Below are 21,386 nucleotides of genomic sequence, written 5' to 3' on the forward strand. Positions count from 1 at the left end.
CCTGGGACCAACATGGCTACAACACTATAAAAGTGTAAGGCATTTATTATTAATTTATAAAAATTCTACTTTGATGGCTATGTCTTATGGCATATTTAATCACTTCATATTCATACACTAAATATTTTGGGCCTTGTACAACGTTTTCTCAACCCAGTCTTGAGAGAAGAATAGCTCTCCTTTGCTGTGACGCCTATAAAAAACTTGATAAATTAGGCCACTATTGTGCTGAGACTATTGCCTATCATACTGACCAATGTTGTTCCATTGTTACTTGTACTCCCTCCCATCAGTCTATATCAATCTGTTGTCTCTTGTCTTATACTTAGATTGTATACTCATTGGGATAGAGACCATCTTTTTATTCTGCGTTCGTACAGAAACAAGCACATTGGTCCTTGTGATTTTGAAAAGCATTCATTATTGTTCTTACTCACCTCCCAGTGAAGTCGTTGGGAATTTCAGTGGGAGCAGAGTTAGGCCAATATTGAATGCTTTTGAAAATAGCACTCAATGTTTCTTTTGATTCTCAGGATATTTTGTACAAAAACAAAACTAAGGCCAAATCTTGTACTCTTTACTCAGGCTAAATGCCCATTGAAATCCATTGGAGTTTTGTTTGAGTAAGGTCTGCAGGATCTGGCTGGTTCAAAGAGTGGCTAATATGGGAAAGGAGGCTGGGAACTCTCTAGTATGGATGTGTAGTTCCTTAAAGGTGAGGTCAACTCTTTATGTCCCATTTCACCCAAAGGCTTAAGAGGCCAAAAATATTCTCATTGCTTTTACAGTATGATGTGCATATATGTTTTTTCTGCACTTCAGTCAGTAGAAGCAAAAATCCTTTCCTGTAGTTTTATCTGATGGCAAATAGTGTGGCATGATATATGCTTTAATTAGTCCAGCAAAAGAAAGATTTAAACAGATTAGGAATTTTGAAACTATCTCCTCCTCCATTCTTTCCCACGCTACAGTGTGAGCTGTGTCTATGAATGTGGGAAGGAAATTCATGTCTGGACAAGGTAATTTTATAAAATCTTTTTCTCTTTTCTTCCTGTAAGAGAGGCTCCTTGGGAAATTTTTCAAATCTAGATCCCTTGCTGGGAGGTTTCCTAAGAAAGCAAGGGTGTTAATTCTGTATCAGATTCACAATGCATAGTTAACGCTTTGTCTCTTTAAAGCTTTGTCTTTTTAAAATTTGATTTGAAAGGGCTTCAAATCCATGATGCCTCAGTGGCTGAGTGTTCAATGTTCCTGGTCAGTGCTTGGGCCCTTGATCGCCCAGGCTGTCTTTTAGTTATCATTGAGACAGAAGAGGAGTAGCATGAGGAAATTAATCTAGAAGTCTCCCACCTGGCTGAGAATGGTTGGTGTCTCATCTCTCATAATGGGAAGATAGAAAAACCACAGCAAATACCTATGATATAATTACCCCCATAACCAAGAAAGCCATGTTTTCTTTTTCCCTAGGGTCATTCACTAAGTTCCTCCACTGAACTGATGCGGTGCAGTCTTGGGTGAAGATTATAACTGTGAGCTTGCTGGATGCATTTTTATATAACTTATTCTCCTCACTCTTCTCCTCTCCCTGCTCCAGTGCTGGTATCATTCATGCATTGTGGCTGATCTCTAGCTAAGTGGCTAATCTTATCACAGGGATGGACGGAGATATGCATCCCACTGAGAGAGAATTTTTTATTCTAATCTCCATAAAAGCTGCAGCTGAATAGACTGTTTTTATTCTGGACCACCTGATTACCAGAGTAATTTCAGTCCCTTTATAGCTGCCATTGCTCAGGCCCCACTTACTGTGCTTTCAGAAAGGGATTATGTATCCAGATGTTCCTTCAAGTCAGCATTGAAGAATTAATAGCTTCCTCCAGTTAGTGCCCTGGACTTAAAGAACTCTTCTTGCAACCTACAACTCTTAGTTCCAGTTTGCCAGTGTAAACCATTTCTGTGCACTTGACAATTCTCTTGGCACTACAATTCCTAGAGATGTGTGCACAATTATTGGCAACAAGAGAGACACTCTATGAAATTGGATTTATCATCAAAACCATTTTTATATCTGACAGGTTTCAGAGTAGCAGCCGTGTTAGTCTGTATCCGCAAAAAGAACAAAGAACAGGAGTACAGCCCACTGTAGTCCACGAAAGCTTATGCTCTAATAAATTTGTTAGTCTCTAAGGTGCCACAAGTACTCCTGTTCTTTGTTCTTTTTATATCTGACTTTCCTTTGTAAGGAAAACACGTGAGATGTTCTCCTTACTCAGCCTAACATGAATGCTCAGGTCTCCCTCAACTGCTGCTGTGAACATTCAGTTCATATTCTCTCTTCTCTGCATTACTGTGCCTACTGTTTATGCTAGAATTACTGTTGGCTGCTTTACCTTCACTTAGTATAATGCATCTCGTTCGATCACTTTTGCTTGCTTTGGCAATATTCCTGGATTTTCATACACCCCTTTTGATTCTTGAACTGTGGTTCCTTTGAACCCATAGTCAGACTCCATTACTACTTCCAGGCTTCCTTCTAACTAAGAGTTCTGTGTTAATAACGCTCATTGACTTCATAGGGTTATAGGGACATAATGCGAGTGCAGCAGTGTATGGAGGTGAATGGGGTGCAGGGATGTGGGGGGTGAGGGACATGGGGGTGGCAGTTCTGGGAGGTGGATAGGATGGGTGGGAGAGTGGGGTACAGGGCTGGGATGGGTAGGTGTGGGGGGCAGGATGAGATGGGATGGGGGAGGGATGCTGTGACGGGGGATAGCGGTGCAGGGGGGGTTGGGACAGGGAGGGATGCAGTGAGTGGGATGGGGTGTGGGAGGGTTGGGACGGGGAGGGATGCAGTGAGTGGGATGGGGGTGCAGGGCGGGGTTTGGGATGGGGAGGGATGCAGTGATGGGAGTGCGGGGGGTTGGGACGGGGAGGGATGCAGTGACGGGGGATTGGGGTGCAGCCCCATTCCCAGGACTTGGAGACGGGGATACACATACCTCGAATTCCTGGGTGCCGGCGATAGGGCGACAGACAGACTGCGGTTCGCTGCAGGGCACGTGCCACAGCCCAAGCCAGGGGCAATTCTATGTATTTTGCCGTCCCAAGCACGGCAGTCAGGCAGCCTTCGGCGGCATGCCTGCAGAAGGCCCGCCGGTACCGTGCCTTCGGCATACTCGCCACCGAAACTGCGGGACCGGCGGACCTCCCACAGGCATGCCACCGAAAGCAGCCTGACTGCTACCCTCATGGTGACCGACACGCTGCCCCTCGCAGCTTGCCAACCCAAGCACGCACTTGGTGCGCTGGTGCCTGGAGCTGCCCCTGGCTCAAGCCCAGCCACACGAGGAGCGCGAGGAGAAGAGGGCTGGGCAGCAGTGGGAGCGGCGCGCGCCACGCGATTCCTCAACATCCATGAGTCATGCTCACGCTAGTTCCTCCCCTGCCCTGACCCAAACATGGGAGCTGCATCCGTGGGCAGGAGGCGGGGCAGTATGCGGACCCCCCCCCCCCGGCTGCTCATGGGGGGAGGCCAAAAAGTTGGCTGCTTCCCCATCAGAGAGCTGCGTGGCGCAGCAGCTAGCAGGGAGCCTGCCAGCCCCTTTGTGGCGCAGCACCGCCCCCAACTGGACAGTCAACGCCATAGTCAGCGGTGCTGACCGGAGCCGCCAGGATCCCTTTTGACTGGGTCTTCCAGTCTGTCCAAAACCAGACACCTGGTCACCCAAGGCCCCGGCCCTGCAGCTGCTGCGGCCAGGGAGAAACAACTCTCTCTTGGCCCTGGGCTGCTGTGAAAAAGAGAGGGCTGGGGGGAGTTTTCTCTCCCCACCGCAGCCCCGTGGCAGCCTGCACCCCAAGCCCCTCATCCCCAGAGCCCGCACCCCCAACCAGAGTCCTCATGCCCCGCACTCCAACCCTCTGCCCTAGCCCTGAGCTCCCTCCCGCCCCTGAAAACCCCTCATCCCCAGCGCCACCCCCGAGCCCGCACCCCCAGACAGAGCCCTCAACCTCTGCATCCAAATCCTCTGCCCCAGCTCTGAGCTCCCTCCCAAACCCCTTATCCCCGGCCCCACCCCAGAGCCCACACCAGTCAGAGCCCTCAACACCCGCACCCAAATCCTCTGCCCCAGCTCTGAGCCCCCTCTCACACTCCGAACCCCTTGGCCCCACCCCTGCCACACATCACCTCCATATTGGTATACATAACAAAATTCATTCTGCACATGGATGTAAAAAATTAGAGGCACCTTGTTGCCAACCCCTTTTGCAATCTAGTCCTCCATCTTTGCCATTTTTTTTTAACCCTGGTTCGTAATCTTGTGCCATATTATGCTGTCACTTTTTAAAAACTCCATATTAGAATCAATGGAGAGTTCTTGCTCAAAGGTGAAGTAACTTCCAGCACTGACTACTTCAAGCCACTGACTGGTGGACTAGGGCGGGGAACAACAACCTGGAGCATATGCAGAGGACTTCAAATGTGGCTTCAGAGGGTGTTATGTGTACGCTTTCACTCAGAAATCCTATGCTGATCTTGGAAAGAACTGACCTTTTGCTCTCTTTCTTCTTAATGGATTTCCTTTCTGCTTATGTTCCTGGCCACTCTTTAAAGCTGGTAATTGTTGGATATCTCAGCTTCCTTAGGTACCATCTGCTGTCATATTTATAGACAGCTTCACTTTGCTTCATTGCTTGGGAGCTTATTGCCAGCTTAGGGAGGGTGCACTACAGTTCTTAAACTCAGAATTCTCAGATTTAGATGAGTCATTTTTAAATGTTTTAAATGATTCTCTTAAAGGTTGAATATGCTTCCATGTTAATTTTATTTTAGGATTGTAGAGTACAGTAAGTGTCTTACATGAAGAGCATTATTCAAAGGGAAATGACTGTATGAGTTTCTCTCAGATAAATCCTTTAAGATATTGGATGTCTGTAAGCTAGAACTAGGTTATATTCTAGGTACTGAGTTCTTATATCACCTTCATCACCATAGTCTCTGAGCAACTTCCAGAAGTGCATTAAGCTTGCATGTCAAATGGATTAACTTTATCATGGGTGAATAGTGAAACTACCAGATGCCTCATGTGACTACTCTACTCACAAGTAGTTATTTCACATGCAGGTGGTGTGACATACAAATTGAATTTGTTCATTACAGCGAATAAAGGAAAAAGACATTGTACTGACCTGAGACAGCCAAAGTCATTATGCAGGCACAGGAGTTGCACTGGACAGTGGAGTCCCCTGACTCGAGCAGCTCCAGAATTGGCTCAAGTAAACCCATTTGGACAACTTGTTCTTTGTTTACTATTCAAAAACAAATAAAATGGTGACTAGCTAACACATCCTTTATAGGTGCAAAAATTATATCTTCTCTTGGATTCCTTTGGAGTCTGTATATTAATTTCTGCAAAATGAATTTAGCATTCAAATAGATTGGAATTTATTGCACCAAAATGCACATGGCTATAATGTTTTATTCGAGAGTTTGGGTGATCAATTTTTTTTAGATTTCTTTACTATTATATAACTGTATATAAACGTGCTACTGTGTTATTCTGTAAAGTGACTTCAGAAAAATGAAAAATTATAAGAGGTCCTTGTTATAGATTCTAGCTGAGCCCCATAATTTTTATTATTCATGTGCAAATAGTGACACTCCATAACTTACAGCTAGTCACCAAAGATAATGGGCTAGATTCATACTAGCTTGATGCTGGCTTCTGCTGGTACAGGGTAATGTAATGGAATGTCTATACTGGCATGGCTCCAAGGGAGGGCAGCAGTGGTACCACTACCTGTCTCACCTTGTGGATTAAATTTCTGCCCTGCTAACCCATAGAGCAGGGGTAGGCAACCTATGGCACGCATGCCAAAGGCAGAACGTGAGCTGATTTTCAGTGGCACTCACACTGCCTGGGTCCTGGCCACCAGTCCGGGGGAATCTGCATTTTAATTTAATTTTTAAATGAAGCTTCTTAAATATTTTAAAAGCCTGATTTATTTTATATACAACAATAGTTTAGTTATATATTATAGACTTATAGAAAGAGACCTTCTAAAAACGTTAAAATGTATTACTGGCACGCTTAAATTAGAGTGAATAAATGAAGACTCGGCACACCACTTCTGAAAGGTTGCTGACCCCTGCCATAGAGTGTAGTGAGCTTTACTGGTGTACGGCAATGTCATCTATAACTCCCTGGTCCAGCCAGAGTGAAGCTATCCTGTTTTATAAATAAATAAGTTAATCTTTCAAAAAATAAATCTTTTTTCCCCAAAGCAGATTGACAATAAGATCCAGCTAGTTGTAACAGAAAAAATAAACATTATTTAAAAGTCAGACTTTGAGTCTAAAAACTATCTTTGTTGCTGAAAAGACAGCGGCGGTGTTCTCTGTCAGGTGTGATCAAAACCCAGTGCGAGTACTGGTACTCTCAACGTAAATTGGGTCTTAGTGAACAGAGAAATCTGTTTCCACCAAGAGCAGAGATCTCTTGATTTACTCACTGTTTCCTTCCAGCAAAAAATTTACGAGGGACAAGGAAGATATCTGCTGAACCTCCATGTCACTGGACTGCAGTAAAGCATAATAGGATTCCAAATGCTCAGCAGGCAGATGGGTGCTCACTGTAGAAATGAGAAGAAATAATGAACAAGTCTCTCCACTTTGTCATTTCTTCATGTATCTTCAGGCTGAGATGCTACCATAGTCAAATACTGTGCATTTATATTCCAGTCTCAGTAAGGCGATCAGGCCAAGCTGTTCACTATCACTTTAATAATCAGATATTTTAGAAATATTATTGGCCAAACGTGGGGAAGCAGGGGAAAAACAGAAATTACTTTTAAGTCTAGCTACCAAACAAGTCTTTCTGCCCCATATCAGATCCTAGGTTGAATGACTATGTGTGCTTTTCAGCAGTAAGAAACATATGATGTAAAGACATCAGGCCAAATTCTCTACTGATGTAACTTTATTGGAATCAAGGGAATTGCACATGTGTAGCCAAGGGGAGAATTTGATGCATTTTCTGATGTACAAACTGTTGAATACTCATCTTATATAAAAAATATTTACTCACTGTTCCCCTCCACTGTCCCTACTTTGTCTGTTACCTCTCAGCTAGCTTCCCTCCCCATATTTTTAAAGCACAACTCAAAATCCCGAATCCTTTCACATCAAGTCTGATGTGAGAAACCTCAATATCCAACTTCCAGCTGGACAGCCTTGCTAGACAGTTGTGTACTGACTCCTGCTCCCTGTTCACGGACCATCTGAAAAACTTTCATCAAAGAGACATTGCAAGTTGTCATCTCCTGGGGTTTCACAGTATAGCCCCAATAGGACACTTCCTCTGCTGTCTCTCACAATACCCTATGCTGTGTAACTTATGGGCGGTTCAAAGTACACCCAATTTAAATGTAATAGGCATATCCTATAAAGGCTGTGTTGAAATTTTACAGAATTGTCATAGTTATAAAGGTGACTTTGTCTCTTATAGGCACCAGTATCATCTGCCTATAATAAAATCAGATGTCACTTGTTCCATAAGTGACTCTGCACATATGAAACTATGACAGCACTTCCTTTGCAACAAGAGATTGAAAAAAGATCTTAAATTCATTAAAGAGCTTAACAGTTTGGGGAAAATACTTTTTGTTTAGTTATATTTATGAAAATCTTCAAATGCACCAGAAGGAGCTTACTTACAGTGCTGACTCATATGCAAGTAATACAGAGCAGCAGACTGTTGTAAACCAGGGTTTTCTGAAAATGCTAAGGTCCTCAGAGCTTCCAGGGAGTCCTTTCCAAATGGTGACATTTCAAAACCTGTGGAATGTACAATGACAGCACAGATTTAGTTAATCCTGAAAAGGTTTAGTGTTCAGGAGTTCAGAAGTCCCAAGGCAACCAGCAGGCAACCCAAAACACATGGACTAGCATATCGGAATGGACTATAGCAAGTCTACTCTAGTGATCACATCTCCAAAAGTGGCCAGTATCAAATGCTTCAGAAGAAGATTTGGCCCTCAGTTTTTATTCAGTGAAGTCTTTCTTTGGGAGTTTAGCTCGATCAGAATCTGAAGACTGGATCACCCCCTCCTGAGGTAGAACCTCAAGAGAGAGCTAAGGAAGGAGGAAAACTCCAAGGTTTCCCCTGTGGAATTTCCTCATCTCATTCTGTGAGGGCAGCAAGATTTAGCCACATGCAGCACGAACCACAGTTCTACTCAAACAGGTTGGCTCTTGGGAATTCATCAAAGTTGCAGAAGTACTGGGCCTCCACAGCAGCTCTAGGCCCCCTGCAGCTCTGCCCTGGCTGCCTAGCATCAAAGAAGATGCACTGCTAAGGCCTCCTCAGCAGATGCCTGCCCCTAGGCCTCCACTTTAAGGATCCCATCCCAGAGGAAGGGGCTTCTCAAGACAGTGAATATAACTGCTTCTGAGTACATTAAATGTTCTCCTATGTTTCTACTGGGTGCTGAGAAACCCCTGGCCTACCCACTTCTCCCCACCACCTCCCAACCCTCATTCCCTGCACTTAACACACCAATGGATCCTAGGACCTGAAGACAGTCCTCTGTGACATCTACGGGAGGTGGAAAGAATACTGCTGCAGAAATCGGTGTCCCTTCTTCTGCATGTGAAGGAGGAAATCTATGCCCGGAGGGGTCCATCTACCCAAAGATACTATCATGCTGTGAATAAAGATTTAGAATTTGGCCCATAGTTAATGTTCAATCATTAATGAACTGAATCATCAGGATAGGCCCACCTGAAGGTATGTAGAATGTGATACTAATTAAGGCTACCATTATCTGAAGCAAATCCATGCATGTTCCAGATAAGTAGTATTGCAACAATTAATCTGAAAGATTTTTCCACGGTTAATCATCCCAGACAAGGTTATCCCTGTCTCACAAAAAACAAACAACTCTACTGGCCCCTCTGTCAAGACGTATTTATGTTGCGAAAGAGAAGAGTAGAGATAGTAGCATTTTGTGCCTTGCTAGATGCACATTAATGGAAATAGATGGCTCATATTTTATGAATGCAATACCAGCATATTTTGTATAGCCACTTTGGGATGAAGACTATAACCCAAAGCACTGTACAGAATTAAGCAACAGCCCAGAGAAGGGTTGGGGCAAAGTGAGAAAGACACATTTTTATCTTAGATTTTTAAAGAGTGAGAATTAACCAAGTGGACAGATACAGGAAGGTTTTTCTTGATTGCAGGAATTGCAAAGTAAAATGTTCTCACATCATGGGTGGTGTAACTATATAGAGAGACAGAGAGGAGACCTCTGCTAGAGGAATGGAGGGATCTGGGAGCAGAGATGAGAGTTAATCTATGAAAGACAGAAAAGCCATAAGAAATTTTATACATTTTGGTAATTTTGAACTGATGAATAGGAAGCCAGTGAAGTTGTATAAGAATGATGTGGTCACACATTTTTGTACACATGAGAAGCCACACACCTGAATTTTACATATGCTGGCCTATGGAAGGATGAGCTTTCATCTAGACAGGCATAAAGAAGGGAGTTGCAGTAACTATGGTAGAAAGAAAATGCTGCTAATAAAGCTGCATATTATTAATATGGGTGATAGTTAAGGTTAAAGAAAGAAATATGATGACCAATAGGGAGAAGATAGAAAGAGCAGCTAACCAAGAACTTAAGCCTGTGGGATTCTACAGAGGCAGGGAAGAGGCACCAGTTTTGTAGAAGTGGAATTAAGACCGGAGGGAACTAGATATGTCTGTGTTGTTTTGTAAATGGAATGGACCACAGAGTTCAGCTCAAACAAAAAAGAAAGGTCTTCATTAGCAGGTCATTAACTACATGAAGGAAGTGGTTTCCATGCTATGACAAGAGTGAAAGTATAAAAGCCACCAATTGCAGCTAACATGAAACAGCATCAGCTCTCTCCTCCCTCCACATCCAGTTTCATAGCACAAAAGTAGTGAAATTAAACCTTTCCTATCAATTCACAGGGTAGCTTCTATAAAGAGTGGCTACAGGATAGAGAGCTGAAGTAGGACTCAGGAGACCTGGGTTCATGTCCTAGCTTCACCAGTAGACTCCTCAGGACCTTGGGCAAGTCACTCTTATCCCTGTATGTCAGTTTCCCTATCCATATAATGGAGAGAATGGTACTTTGTAAAGCATGTTAAGATCTGAAGATGGAAAACAGTATTATAGCTCTCACAATCTAGTTTTCTATGGACATTCCCCCTTTCTTCTCTAAACTAAGAAAATTCAGTATAAACTATTTTTAATCATAAAGCCTCTAGGAGCCAGAAAATGCAAAGTTAAGAAAATACAAAATCTGCATACCAGTATTCAAAAAAGTATGTAAAATATTTTAGCTGCTAAATGCCCATGCTAATGACTGGGTATAATGTGGCTAAAACATCAGACACATTTTCAGTGGAGGGGGGAGTGGAAGAAACAGGAGAAGTGGCAGAAGCATAATGCACACTGGTTATTCTGCACTGCTGGGTAGCTCTATAGAGAGCATTGACGCTTAGTATGCTGCTGTAGCTTACGTTAAGGACTGCTCCAATCCCAGCTCCCCCCAAAAAATCAGTAGACGCCGGTAACCTGAGCCATCTTTGCCCCTTCTTAGGTCAGCTGCAGTCCACAATCAAGGCTGCTACTTCTCTGGACCATCACAGATGGCCCAGCCACTACTTGTGACTCTCAGTAAGAATAAAAAAGAAACAAGAAGCAACAACGCTCACCTGATACAAAGCAAAGTTATTTGCATGGTGGCCTTTGTAGAGAAACAAGTCGTCACAGATATGTGCAGTCATATTACACATATAGTATTTGAATAACAGTTGGACCATATTTGTGGCTGTTTTTCTGCTCGAATAGCTAATTAAGGACAGATGTTAGGACTTAGGAGCCTTTCTAGCTGCTGGCTCAAACAAAGGAGATGCAGTAATCTTTGTTTGTGGTGTTAGTCCATTGCTGAAGCAAAGATAGCATCTTTCAAACAAGGGATTAATATACTGTGCCAAAAAGAACAAGAGAGTGTTGTTATAGTTGGAGCAGTTAATGCAAATTTCATAATAAATCATCCTTTGTCTTTTAGCTCTTTGAGCTGAAATATTCCATACTTGGTCTTTTCCTAAAGACGGTTTGGTAGGAGACTCCAGTAGAAAATAACCCTGACAATAATAGTAACCTCTAACTTTATTTTTGAGAAAATGCATACATTACCTGATCTACCCAATCTTTCTCAATAGTTTTATTCCTGTAAGCGCTGGTTGGTCTTTTGAAAGAAAGCAGCATCCCAGCTGACTTGGTTGTTCAAAAAATACAGGACTTTATTCCTCCCTGATAGCTGGCTGAGACTATTTATACTCTATGAACCTAGTTGTTCTTTCAGTTATGCTAATTTCATTCTGATGTACCTAAATGGGTATTTGGCACTATAAAATCTTAGTGCAATAACTAGTGAGAAATAGCATGCATGTTTAAAGCAGTCAAGTCACCTTTATCCTAAGCTTATTTTCTATCACTTCCTAATGCAGAGGCATAATAACACAGTGTACTGAGGAATTTCTCACTCCGTTCCCCGTCCCCACATACTCTGTGATGTTTCACTCTGCTGGAACACATTACCAGGCTTTGTGAGTAAGCAGGAGTATGGCCAATGGGTCCACAAAGGGTTAAGATCCCACCAGCTAAAATCCCAGTGCAGATGGGGAACAGTAGTCTGTGGACACTACTGCAACCAATAGATTGCAGTAGCTGCTGCAGGCTGACTGCACAGATAGCCTGCACTTTCCCTCTCATTTGGGGGTCAGAAAAGGCCTTTCCATGTAAAGGCTGTATACTTAAAGTTTTAGACAAGGAACTGGGATCACCCGTATTTTGGGGGTGCTAACGCTATTTTCCATGCCTTTTCTGTGACAAATGGAATGTCATGATAAATCTCAAGCAGCTTGGTTCTGCTAAAGAAGACCAGTAATAGACATTCTTTTATTAATGGTTGATAAGAAGCTGTACTTGCATCCTTCTCTTCTCTCTTTGTGTCCACATTGGCTAGGGGATTTTAAAAAGTGCAGTGAAATTTTGAAAATGTGGACAGACAGGCAATGCATTGCCCAAGGAACCATCCTCACCACATATGTAGCTGCTATTGCCTATGAGTAACCCTACCTTATTTCTGTATTAGGTGTATTGACTTAAAAATGCAAAGAGAGGTTGGATCCTTTGGATCCTTGCCTTCCCCTCAACATTTATCTCGTACAGTAAAGTTTGGATGATCCCTGTAGTCTTTCTTGCATTCAGTACTGCTTGTCTTCATATTGAGTCTATATGCCTATTGTCTCAACAAAACAGCCTCCTCCTTTTATCCCCCCTCTATCAAGATGAGTGGAAACTATGCTTCGTGGCCTGATCCCATGAGCTGCAGTGGGCCCTCAAGTTCCACTGAAAGTTGAGCTACTTCAACACCACACACAAAGTGTCCTCTCGGAATCAGGCTGCATTTATGTTGTTTCATAGGAGCACAACAAGCTGAGAAACAAATTCAGGGCAGAGGGGTAGGAATGAGTGTATTCTGATAAAGGATAATTCTTATAATATTTTAGTGCACAAATCCAACTCCTATACATAAAAACACAAAGACCCTCACCGAGATGACTAGCTGGTAAATGAATAAATCAGATAAAGTATGTGATGACAAAGATTATGTGGTAAAAATATGAGAAAATTAATGTGAATCTAACTGAATAGAGTGGAGCTGTTAAACGAATATATTCTGTGAGTACCAAAGCAGAACTGTTTTATCAAACATTAGCGCCCTCTAAAATCCTGTCACATACCTAGACTTAATTTGTAGTTGTGTGATTAAAGAGCGGGATCATTCTGTTTCCAGCACTGTAACTCCAATAAATGGGAAGGGGAGATAAGGCAAAGATTCAGATCCCTCCCACTAACCAGATAAACTTTGGTCTTAATTTCTAGAAGACTCTGAATTATGAAACATGTTTTTTGTGTACAAATCAGGTTATGCATTTGTAGCTCTGTCACAGTGGAAAGCTATTGATCATTTTGATGCAGCTCTTTATTATGCCACTTGAACCCTCAGTTTCCCAAATACAGCAGGAAAAGCACTGTAGCTGTATCCCTATATCACAGCACTGAACTGCACAAACCCAAGTTGGAACAAACAGCACAGTTTCATCAGTAGTCCATTGTCATTATGCAGAAAAAAATCACCCCAATTAACTGCCCCTCACCTGTTTCAATGTGCTGTAGAAACTCTCGTGCCATCTCCTTTTCGTGTGGCAGAAGGACAGGTTTGTATAGCTGTCTGGCTTCAGAGGTCTTTCGTTTTAGGCAAGAGCATTCACTTATCAGAATCAAATACTCCTTAATGTTCTGTATCAGACTTGAGGACATCCTCTTCACAAGGGACACAAAGTCCTGAAGCAACTTCACACACTTTTCACACAGCTGAGCCATTTTTACTTTACTTGTTCTGATACCAACTCAAAACAAGAGAGAAAAAGGAAGAGATATGGAAATAGTAGCTTCTTCACACCTTCACTAGTTTTGCATTAAATTGTTGCTCCTGAGTTGGTGTGTGTTACAGATCTTGATTTACCCAACACTGTCATAACACTCTAGAATCACTGCAAAACTTCTAAGTTATTTCCTATGTGCAAACAAACTGCATGGCACAACAAAACTTAACTGTCAACAGTACACTCCTTGTGAGATCTATAAGATGTTAGTTTAAAGGCTGGAACAGAGCCACGTACAAATCACTGTTTCTCTGGATTGGTTGAAGAAAAATAAAGCGATCACACAAAACTGTTCCATAAATAACAAATGAAATTTATTGAAACAACTATCAAAGCCTTCACAACCCAGAGGCCAGTGAAAGCCTCTGGAATAATGGACAAAGAAGGCTGTGGTTATGTAAAGTGACATCACAGCTGAAGGCAAGGCACCACCTTCTCTACATCTCTTTTGCCAATAGGAAAGGTATAAAAAAAAAAAAATCAACAGGTTTTTCCAGTTTCTACTGAAGTTTAGACAGGAACAAAGGCACCATCTGGCTAGACAGAGAGTTCATAACTGCTTCAAATAAAACGTCCTAGTCATGAAGAATGAAAAAAATGAGAAAATGTGTAAATACAAATATCAGAAGTGTACTTAGAATTATATTTTATATCCTGATAAACAAAATCTGGGCAAAGATATGTGGAAAAAATAGACTGTATGTAAATCAAAAGTGATTATTATTATTAATTTCTCTGTGCAGAAAGAGAGAACAGATAGGCAGGAGAGTGCTTTCCCCCCCCCCCATTCCTTTATGCCGTTTCATTGCTGCAGGTGCAAGTGCCTTCTCCTCTACAGATACATTTTTATTAAAGACACCATTGAAAATAAGATATGATATTTTAAATATTCCAGAGGCTTCCTGTAAAATCTGAGTTGATTCTAGACCTCTTTGTTAGGCAATGAATTTGTGCTGGTGTGCTGAGTGGTCACTTAAGTCAGGCTTCCTATATTAATGTATTTGATACATCTGTCATGGATACATATACCACTGCATTTGAAGCATTTTATTGTAAGCTTTAAAGACTCATTTTTATACTTAGAGTAGGAGTTTCAAAAATTCCTAAGTCACTTAGGAGCACAAATCCCACTGACTTTCAATAGAACTTGTGCTCCTAAATCTCTTGCTTTTGGAAATCCCTCCCTTTGTCTATTATGCTTAAATCTATCAACAGTATCGCACAGTTTTTATTTGGATATTTAGGGATGTAGCTCTTTGGGTGATGTTTAGATCCCCTAAAAATGTATACCATTCAGTCCAAATCAAGAGCTACCCATGGCTTCCTATATCCCCAATAGATGTGGGCCTCCCTGTATCTTTTAGTTAGCCTTTATGAGGAAGACTTTTAAAGGCAGTGTATCTCCTTGCTATTCAATCCAGTGATGTCTTCTGGCTACTTCCCTGCAAGATGTTCAGGGAGTGTCCAGCTGGCCCATTCCCTTCATTACTGTTTCTTAGGGGATGGGGGAAGCAGGGTTAGGAATGTCTGTCTGCTCCCTCCTCACTTCTGCCAAATCCACCTTGTAAGGATCTTCAAGGAGATGGGCCAGCTGCCCAGTCACATATCCTGCAGCAACAGAACCCAGAGACTCACTGCTATGTTCTGCTGCTACCACCACTGGCCTTTCAAACTTTGCTCTCCAAGAGAGCAATGTGAGGTATAATAAAAAAAAAAAACCCTCAGAATCCATCAAGTTCCGCTTTTGTATCTAATTCAACCCCGATGAGCAGATGTGCCAAGTTTCACTCGTTTAGGATTAGTTTTAAGATCATTTTTAAACTGTCTACGTGAGAAAAGAAGCAGGATTTTAAAGCAATACAATAATATAATATTTGCTCTTCTATAACACCTTCCATCTGAAGATTTCAAAGTGGTTTACAGAGAGACCAGGTAGGTGAGGTAATATCTTTTATTGGACCAACTTCTGCTGATGGAAGGTATAAGCTTTTGAGCTACACAGAGTTGTTCTTCAGATCTGGGGAAGGAAATCAGGGTGTCTGACCTAAATACAAGGTGGGACACAGATTGTTAAGCATAAGGGATAACACATGTTGGAGGCCAGTTGAAAAGAAGTGGACAATTACAGATTAGATTGTTATGCATAAGGGGTTTGAAGTGGGCAATTAAGGGTAGCAGGCAGTCTGATACATTACAAATTGTTGTAATGAACCATAAAACAAGAGTCCCTGTTGAGTCAATGGTGATTGGTGTGTAGCAAAGTTATGAATTTAAGTTCCCAGCCTCACCTTTTGAAGGTGTTGTGTGGATTTCTTTGAAGATGACTATTGAAAGAGCAAATATGGAGTGATCACTTTGTGAGAAATGTTCACCCTGGGTGATATGTTTTTTTTTTTTTTTTTGACTTTTATCATTTTCTGTGAGAGTTCATTCGAAAGCATAGTGATTGTCTGATTTCACCCACATAGTTGTTATTGGGGCATTTGATGCACTGGATGAGGTACATGACATTGTGACAGGCATATATAGGGCCCATGAATCTTAAAAGGCATGTTGTGGCTGATGCTGACCATCACAGCAGCGGAGATACGTCTGCAGGTTTTGCATTCATTGTTCTGTGAGGGTCTGATGCCGCTTTGAGTTGGTTGGTTCTGGTCTGTGGAGAGCTTGCTTCTGACAATGAGCTTGGCAAGCTTGCCGCTGTTTAGGCCAGAAGAGAGTGTTCAGGAAAGATTTCTTTCAGGGTGGGGTCCCCATCAAATATGGGCTGTAGTTGTTTCGAGATGCCTTGTATGGGATTCCAGTGTGGGCTCAGAGGTTTTTTGTTTTGGTTCTTTCCCTATATGGAAGTAGGTTCTCCAAGGTATTTGGGTGGCCCATTCCATAGTGAAATCTACTTCTTTGATGAAGTGTCCTTGTTTAGTGAAGGCAGTTTTAAATGTGTTTAGGTGTGTATCCTGGACTTTCTCTTTGGAGGAAATTCTGTGGTTTCTGAAGACCTGGCTGCAGATAACAGATTTTTTGGTGTGTCTGGGAGGGATCTGTAGAGGTAAGGGTGAGCTATGGGTTTCTTGTATATACAGCAGCTCCTCACTTAATGTTGTCCTGGTTAACGTTGTTTCATTGTTACGTTGCTGATCGATTAGAGAACATACTCATTTAAAGTTGCACAATGTTTGCTTATAATGCTGTTTAGCCATGGGGGCTTGAAACCAGGGTGGGCCGGCACCCCTATCAACTCCCCTCCAGCCCCCCCCCTCCAGTGCCTCCCACCCACTGGCAGCCCCGCAGATCCGCAACTCCCCCTTCCCTCTCCGTGCCTCCCGCCCGTAGCAGTCAGCTTTTTCGTGGCGTTCAGGAGGCTCTGGGGAGGGGAGACTCTGGAGGGGGGGAGGAGCGAGGATGTGGCGTACAGCCTGTCCCCTCTCTTCCCACGCCTCCTGCCCGCAGCAATTATGAAAACATAATTGATCAGCTGTTTTGCAGTGTTCAGGAGGCTGGGGGGCAAGGGGAGGAGGACTCGGCGCGCTTGTTGGGAGGGGTAGAGCAGGGGCAGGAAGAGGCGGGGCGGGGTGGGGCCTTGGGGGAAGGGTGGAGTGGGGGCAGGCCTGGGGCAGAGCTGGGAGTTGAGCACCTCTGGCACTTTGGAAAGAACAGCAAGAGGAGCAGGCGGACGATCCACCCTCTTTCACCTTCTGACTCCACCACCTCAACCAAGCTTCACAATCATCATTGCTGAGTACAGTATTAAATCAGTTGTTTAAAATAGTTTAAAACTTATACTGTATATGTATATAATGTCTTTTGTCTGGCGAAAAAAATTTCCCTGGAACCTAACCGCCCCATTTACATTAATTCTTATGGGGAACTGGATTCATTCCACTTAAAGTTGCATTTTTCAAGAACATAACTACAACGTTAAGCAAGGAGTTATTGTTGTCTTTTGTAGGATTCCATTGTTGAAGATAATCATGGTGTCCACGAAGTTGATGCGGTGAGGGAGTGTTTTAGAGAGAGTTTGATGGATGCATGTGGTGGTTCAAGTTGTGGTGGAAATCTATGAGGGAGTTTAGGTTGTCTGACCTAGGAATGAAAACATAATTGATATATCTCAGATATATCACTGGTTTCGTGATGCATTTTTTCAGAAATTTTTCCCTGAGGTGGCCCATGAAGAGGCTGGCATATTGGGGAGCCATCCTAGTACCCATGGCTGTTTCCATGATTTGGACAAAATGTTTGTTGTTAAATGTGAAGTTGTGGGTGAGGATGAAATGGATGAGTTTGGCAATGATTTTGGGTGAATTTCTGAACGCTGTACATCTTATAGGTATTTGAGGCAGGCAGCAATGCCATCATGGTGAGTGACATTGGTGTATAGGGAGGTGACATCCCTGGTGGCAAAGATGATTTTCTGGGGTGGGGGAAGAAGCTGTTAATGTTGCGGAGTTTCTGGAGGAAGTCAGTAGTGCTTTGGAGAAAGCTAGTCCTTTGTGTGGTGAGTGGATTGAGGATGGTTTCCTGACATTCCTTCAGACATGATGGGTCTGCCTGGGTTCCCTGGTTTGTGTATCTTGGGAAGCATGTAGAAGGTCCCTGGGGTGGGTATGTGGGGGATGAGGTCGTAGAGTTTTTCTTGGAGCTGTTTGGGAAGGTATTTGATGGTATCTTTAAATTCCTGTGTGAACTGTGATGTGAGGTCTTCTTTTTAGTAGGTGGTGTCAGAGAGCTGTCTGTTGGCCTTGTTGACATAGTCATCATGATTAAAGACTACAATCTTAAACTGCATAAACTATGCTGTTACTGTGGTAAATACTGAGGAAAGACAAGAAACAGGCAGTTATAAAGTAGTACCTAAACAAAAAAAGTAAGTTCTAAAAAAATGATTACAGGACTCAAGGTACCAACATTTAAACAACCAATTTCTTTGTTTTACAATCTTTATAAAATAAAATGTTTATTGGCCCTACTTTCCCAAGCCACTTTTCCTCTGGGGCTCTTAAAATGAGTATATATCTCTAAAGCAAAATGGCTGAGAAAACAAAACAGTTCTATAGCCCAAATTCTAACTTGGGTTCATGTACATAGCTCTTATTAATATACTGCGGACTTTTAAAAAAAGAATATATCCAATTGAGACAGCAGGGGGGATTTAGGGAAGTAGAATGTAATTACCCAAACCCAACCAGAATAACAGGGCTAATATATCTATTCTATGAAAGTGCCATCGGCTCTTAAATTACCATTGTTGGGAAGGGCTTTATTTGTATTTATTTCAATTTATATATACATTAAAGAGACAAGCTCCTCTACCTGCATAGTCTCCACTAGAAGCAGTACGAGGTATTCATTGAGAGCTGACTTAGATGAAAGAGTGCCATCTACTGAATCATCTTTACTTCTTTCCCTGTAATTTGTCGAATACATAGATTGACACAGCCTAATACTACTTGGTTTGTGAGACTAAACACAATCATAACGTGAAATGACATAGCTGGAAGGGTTAGTCTCAGGCTTTTGTACAGGAAGAGCTAAACCTTACACAGCTCAGATTCAAATTTTGCTATCCGTTACGATGGAGTAAACTTGGAGTAACTCTACTGATTTCAATGGAGTTGCTCCAGCTTTACACTGGTATCAATGAGAAAAACTCAATCTCTGCGCCCTGTAATATCTTTGGGAGCGGGGCTACATCACTACATTGTAATGTTACAATCAATGCAGCATGCCATGCCATGCCAGGACAACACTGGCCCTTGGCTAATTGTTATTTTAAATGGTCCCAAGGAGATTTTGAAGTTAAAATCTTGTTTACATTAATTAGATAGCATGGATAAGGATAATTCAGACCTCAGAAGGGTCTTGACCATAGACTCTCAGAAACACCCATTTCCGCTTTAGAAATGTGAATATGTGAATATGTAAAGGAGCTTAGCTAACACATAGAACACTGGTTCTCAAACTTTTGTATGGTGACCCCTTTCACACAGCAAGTCTCTGAGTGCAACCCCTTTATAAATTAAAAACACTTTTAAATATATTTAACACCATTATAAATGCTAGAGGCAAAGCAGGGTTTGGGGTGGAGGCTGACAGCTCGCAACCCCCCATGTAATAACCTCACGACCCCCTGAGGGGTCCCAACCCCCAGTTTGAGAACCCCTGATATAAAATATTCCTTCAATCTGAACAACTGTTCTTCTGTGCACCAAGAACTTGGATGAGACCATGATCATGGAATCTATATAAAACAGAACCTGTAAGAAGGCCATAGAGAGAAGACTGAAGATTCTTTTTAATGTCCTTAGTGCAGAAAAAAGGCCAGGTGAGGGAACTTTTTCCTGTAGAGAGGAATCAAAGGTCAGAAGTAACGGGGGAAAAGTAAAAACCCACCAAATTAGTGTTATTTTATTATGTACTCAACTTTGTGGCATGTGAATGCACTACCGATATTCAAGTATCACAATGAGCAGTCACAGTACATTTTTGTTGTACAGGCAGTGCTGGAAGCATTAAGGTAAATTCCCTCCTGCTCCCTCTCCTCATATATTATATTGGTGTATTGCAACAAAGCAATATGCAAATATCTGCTGCAAAAGCTCCTGCAGTAAAGCGCTGCTGTTAAGAGATCTCATTCCTTCCTGTAAAACTGATAGGATCGGCTGTGCTCAGCTTTACACAGAGAGAGAGAGAGAGAGAGAGAGAGAAAACACCTTTGCACAGCTTCCTGTGGATGGACGCGCCCTTCCCCCTACAGGTAAATAACTCTCCCTGGAGTGGGGGACCCTTCTCCCTGCAGGTCACTCTACAGGGGACGGGACCAGATGGTGCAGCAGGAGTCCTTCCCCGCGGTTACACTCAGCTAGGAGCTGCCAAGGGCACGAGCTGGTGCTATAGGGGGAGCTCGGCCTCTTCCCTGAGTCGGTGCAGGTCGCTACACTGGGGGTGGGACTCAGGCCCATCCCTTTCTGGTCACTCGCTTTCTCGGGATACGAACACAGGCTCCCGGGTGTCATGTGACTGACTTTACCGTCACCTGATTAACCCGGAAGCAGTGGCCACCATCTTTACTGTGGGCAGAGACCCGACACTCCCCCGGAAGCCCGCGACCAACATGGTAGTGGCTAATGAGTGCGCGACTTTACCTAGCTTAGAGCGGAAGTGACGTGTCCTAGTCTCGCGCTGCCGTAGTCCTCCTCTCTCTTTTCTCTATGGTTTCCCCTCCCCGTCTCTTCCTCACGGCGACGGGAAATGGCGGCCGAGCTGCGATAAGCGAGCGGGGCAGCTGGGAGCGCCGCCCGCCAGGTGAGGGCAGAGGGCGGGCTCGGCTACGCGGGCCGCAGGGAGGGAACGGAGGGAACTGGGAGCCGCGCGGTCCCGCCAACGCGCTGGCGGCCTCGCGCAGTTCCTGGCGGGTTTGTGTTTCTGCTTCGCGCGGCCAGGCCGCTGCTGAGGGCAAAAAGAAACTACGGGGGCGCCAGAGCCCCCCTCCCCTCCTTCCGCGGGAGCGCGCGCGTTAGGCCCGGGACTGCCGCGGGCTCCTAGAGCTGCGGTGCCTTTGGCGAGCGGCCGCCCCATCCCCAGCAGTGGGCCGGTGGCATGCGCCAGGCCCGGCGGGAAGCGCAGGGGACGGGACCCGGGGGGGGGCGTGATTGTCTGGCAGGCCCCGTGCTCTCAGCCAGCGCCTGCCGGGAGCGGCCCAGGGAGCCGTGCCCCGTTCAACGGGAGCAGCGCTGTGAGCGGGCGGGGGAGCCGTTCAGCCCTGGCGGGGGCGGACGCTGCTTCGGGTCCTGCGTTGGTCCACGCTCCGCCAGTGCGGCTCGGCGGCTT

At 43.7% G+C, this 21,386-nt stretch overlaps 2 protein-coding genes across 8 annotated transcripts in view; one reads left to right on the forward strand and one right to left on the reverse strand.

Moving 5' to 3' along the window:
* Positions 1 to 13,563, reverse strand: part of LOC117874906 (vacuolar protein 8-like) — a 43,129-nt gene extending 29,566 nt beyond the window's left edge. The window contains exons 1-4 of the mRNA XM_034765586.1: positions 13,269 to 13,563; positions 7,715 to 7,834; positions 6,511 to 6,630; positions 5,188 to 5,307 (exon numbers count right to left, since the gene is read on the reverse strand). Coding sequence (XP_034621477.1) covers positions 5,188 to 5,307; positions 6,511 to 6,630; positions 7,715 to 7,834; positions 13,269 to 13,494 — 586 coding nt within the window. The 5' untranslated portion in view covers positions 13,495 to 13,563. The remainder of the gene's footprint in view (positions 1 to 5,187; positions 5,308 to 6,510; positions 6,631 to 7,714; positions 7,835 to 13,268) is intronic.
* Positions 13,564 to 20,215: 6,652 nt separating this feature from the next.
* Positions 20,216 to 21,386, forward strand: part of BCLAF1 (BCL2 associated transcription factor 1) — a 29,259-nt gene continuing 28,088 nt past the window's right edge. For 6 of the 7 annotated variants that reach the window (XR_004645105.1, XR_004645106.1, XM_034765581.1 and 3 more), the window contains exon 1: positions 20,733 to 20,861. The gene's annotated coding sequence lies outside the window, so the exon portion shown is untranslated. Of the gene's footprint in view, positions 20,314 to 20,732; positions 20,862 to 21,386 lie in introns of those variants that run through there. The other variant, XM_034765582.1, reaches the window with a different exon arrangement.

This window comes from Trachemys scripta, chromosome 3 (assembly GCF_013100865.1).
Source record: "Trachemys scripta elegans isolate TJP31775 chromosome 3, CAS_Tse_1.0, whole genome shotgun sequence".
Classification (NCBI taxonomy): Eukaryota; Metazoa; Chordata; order Testudines; family Emydidae; genus Trachemys; species Trachemys scripta.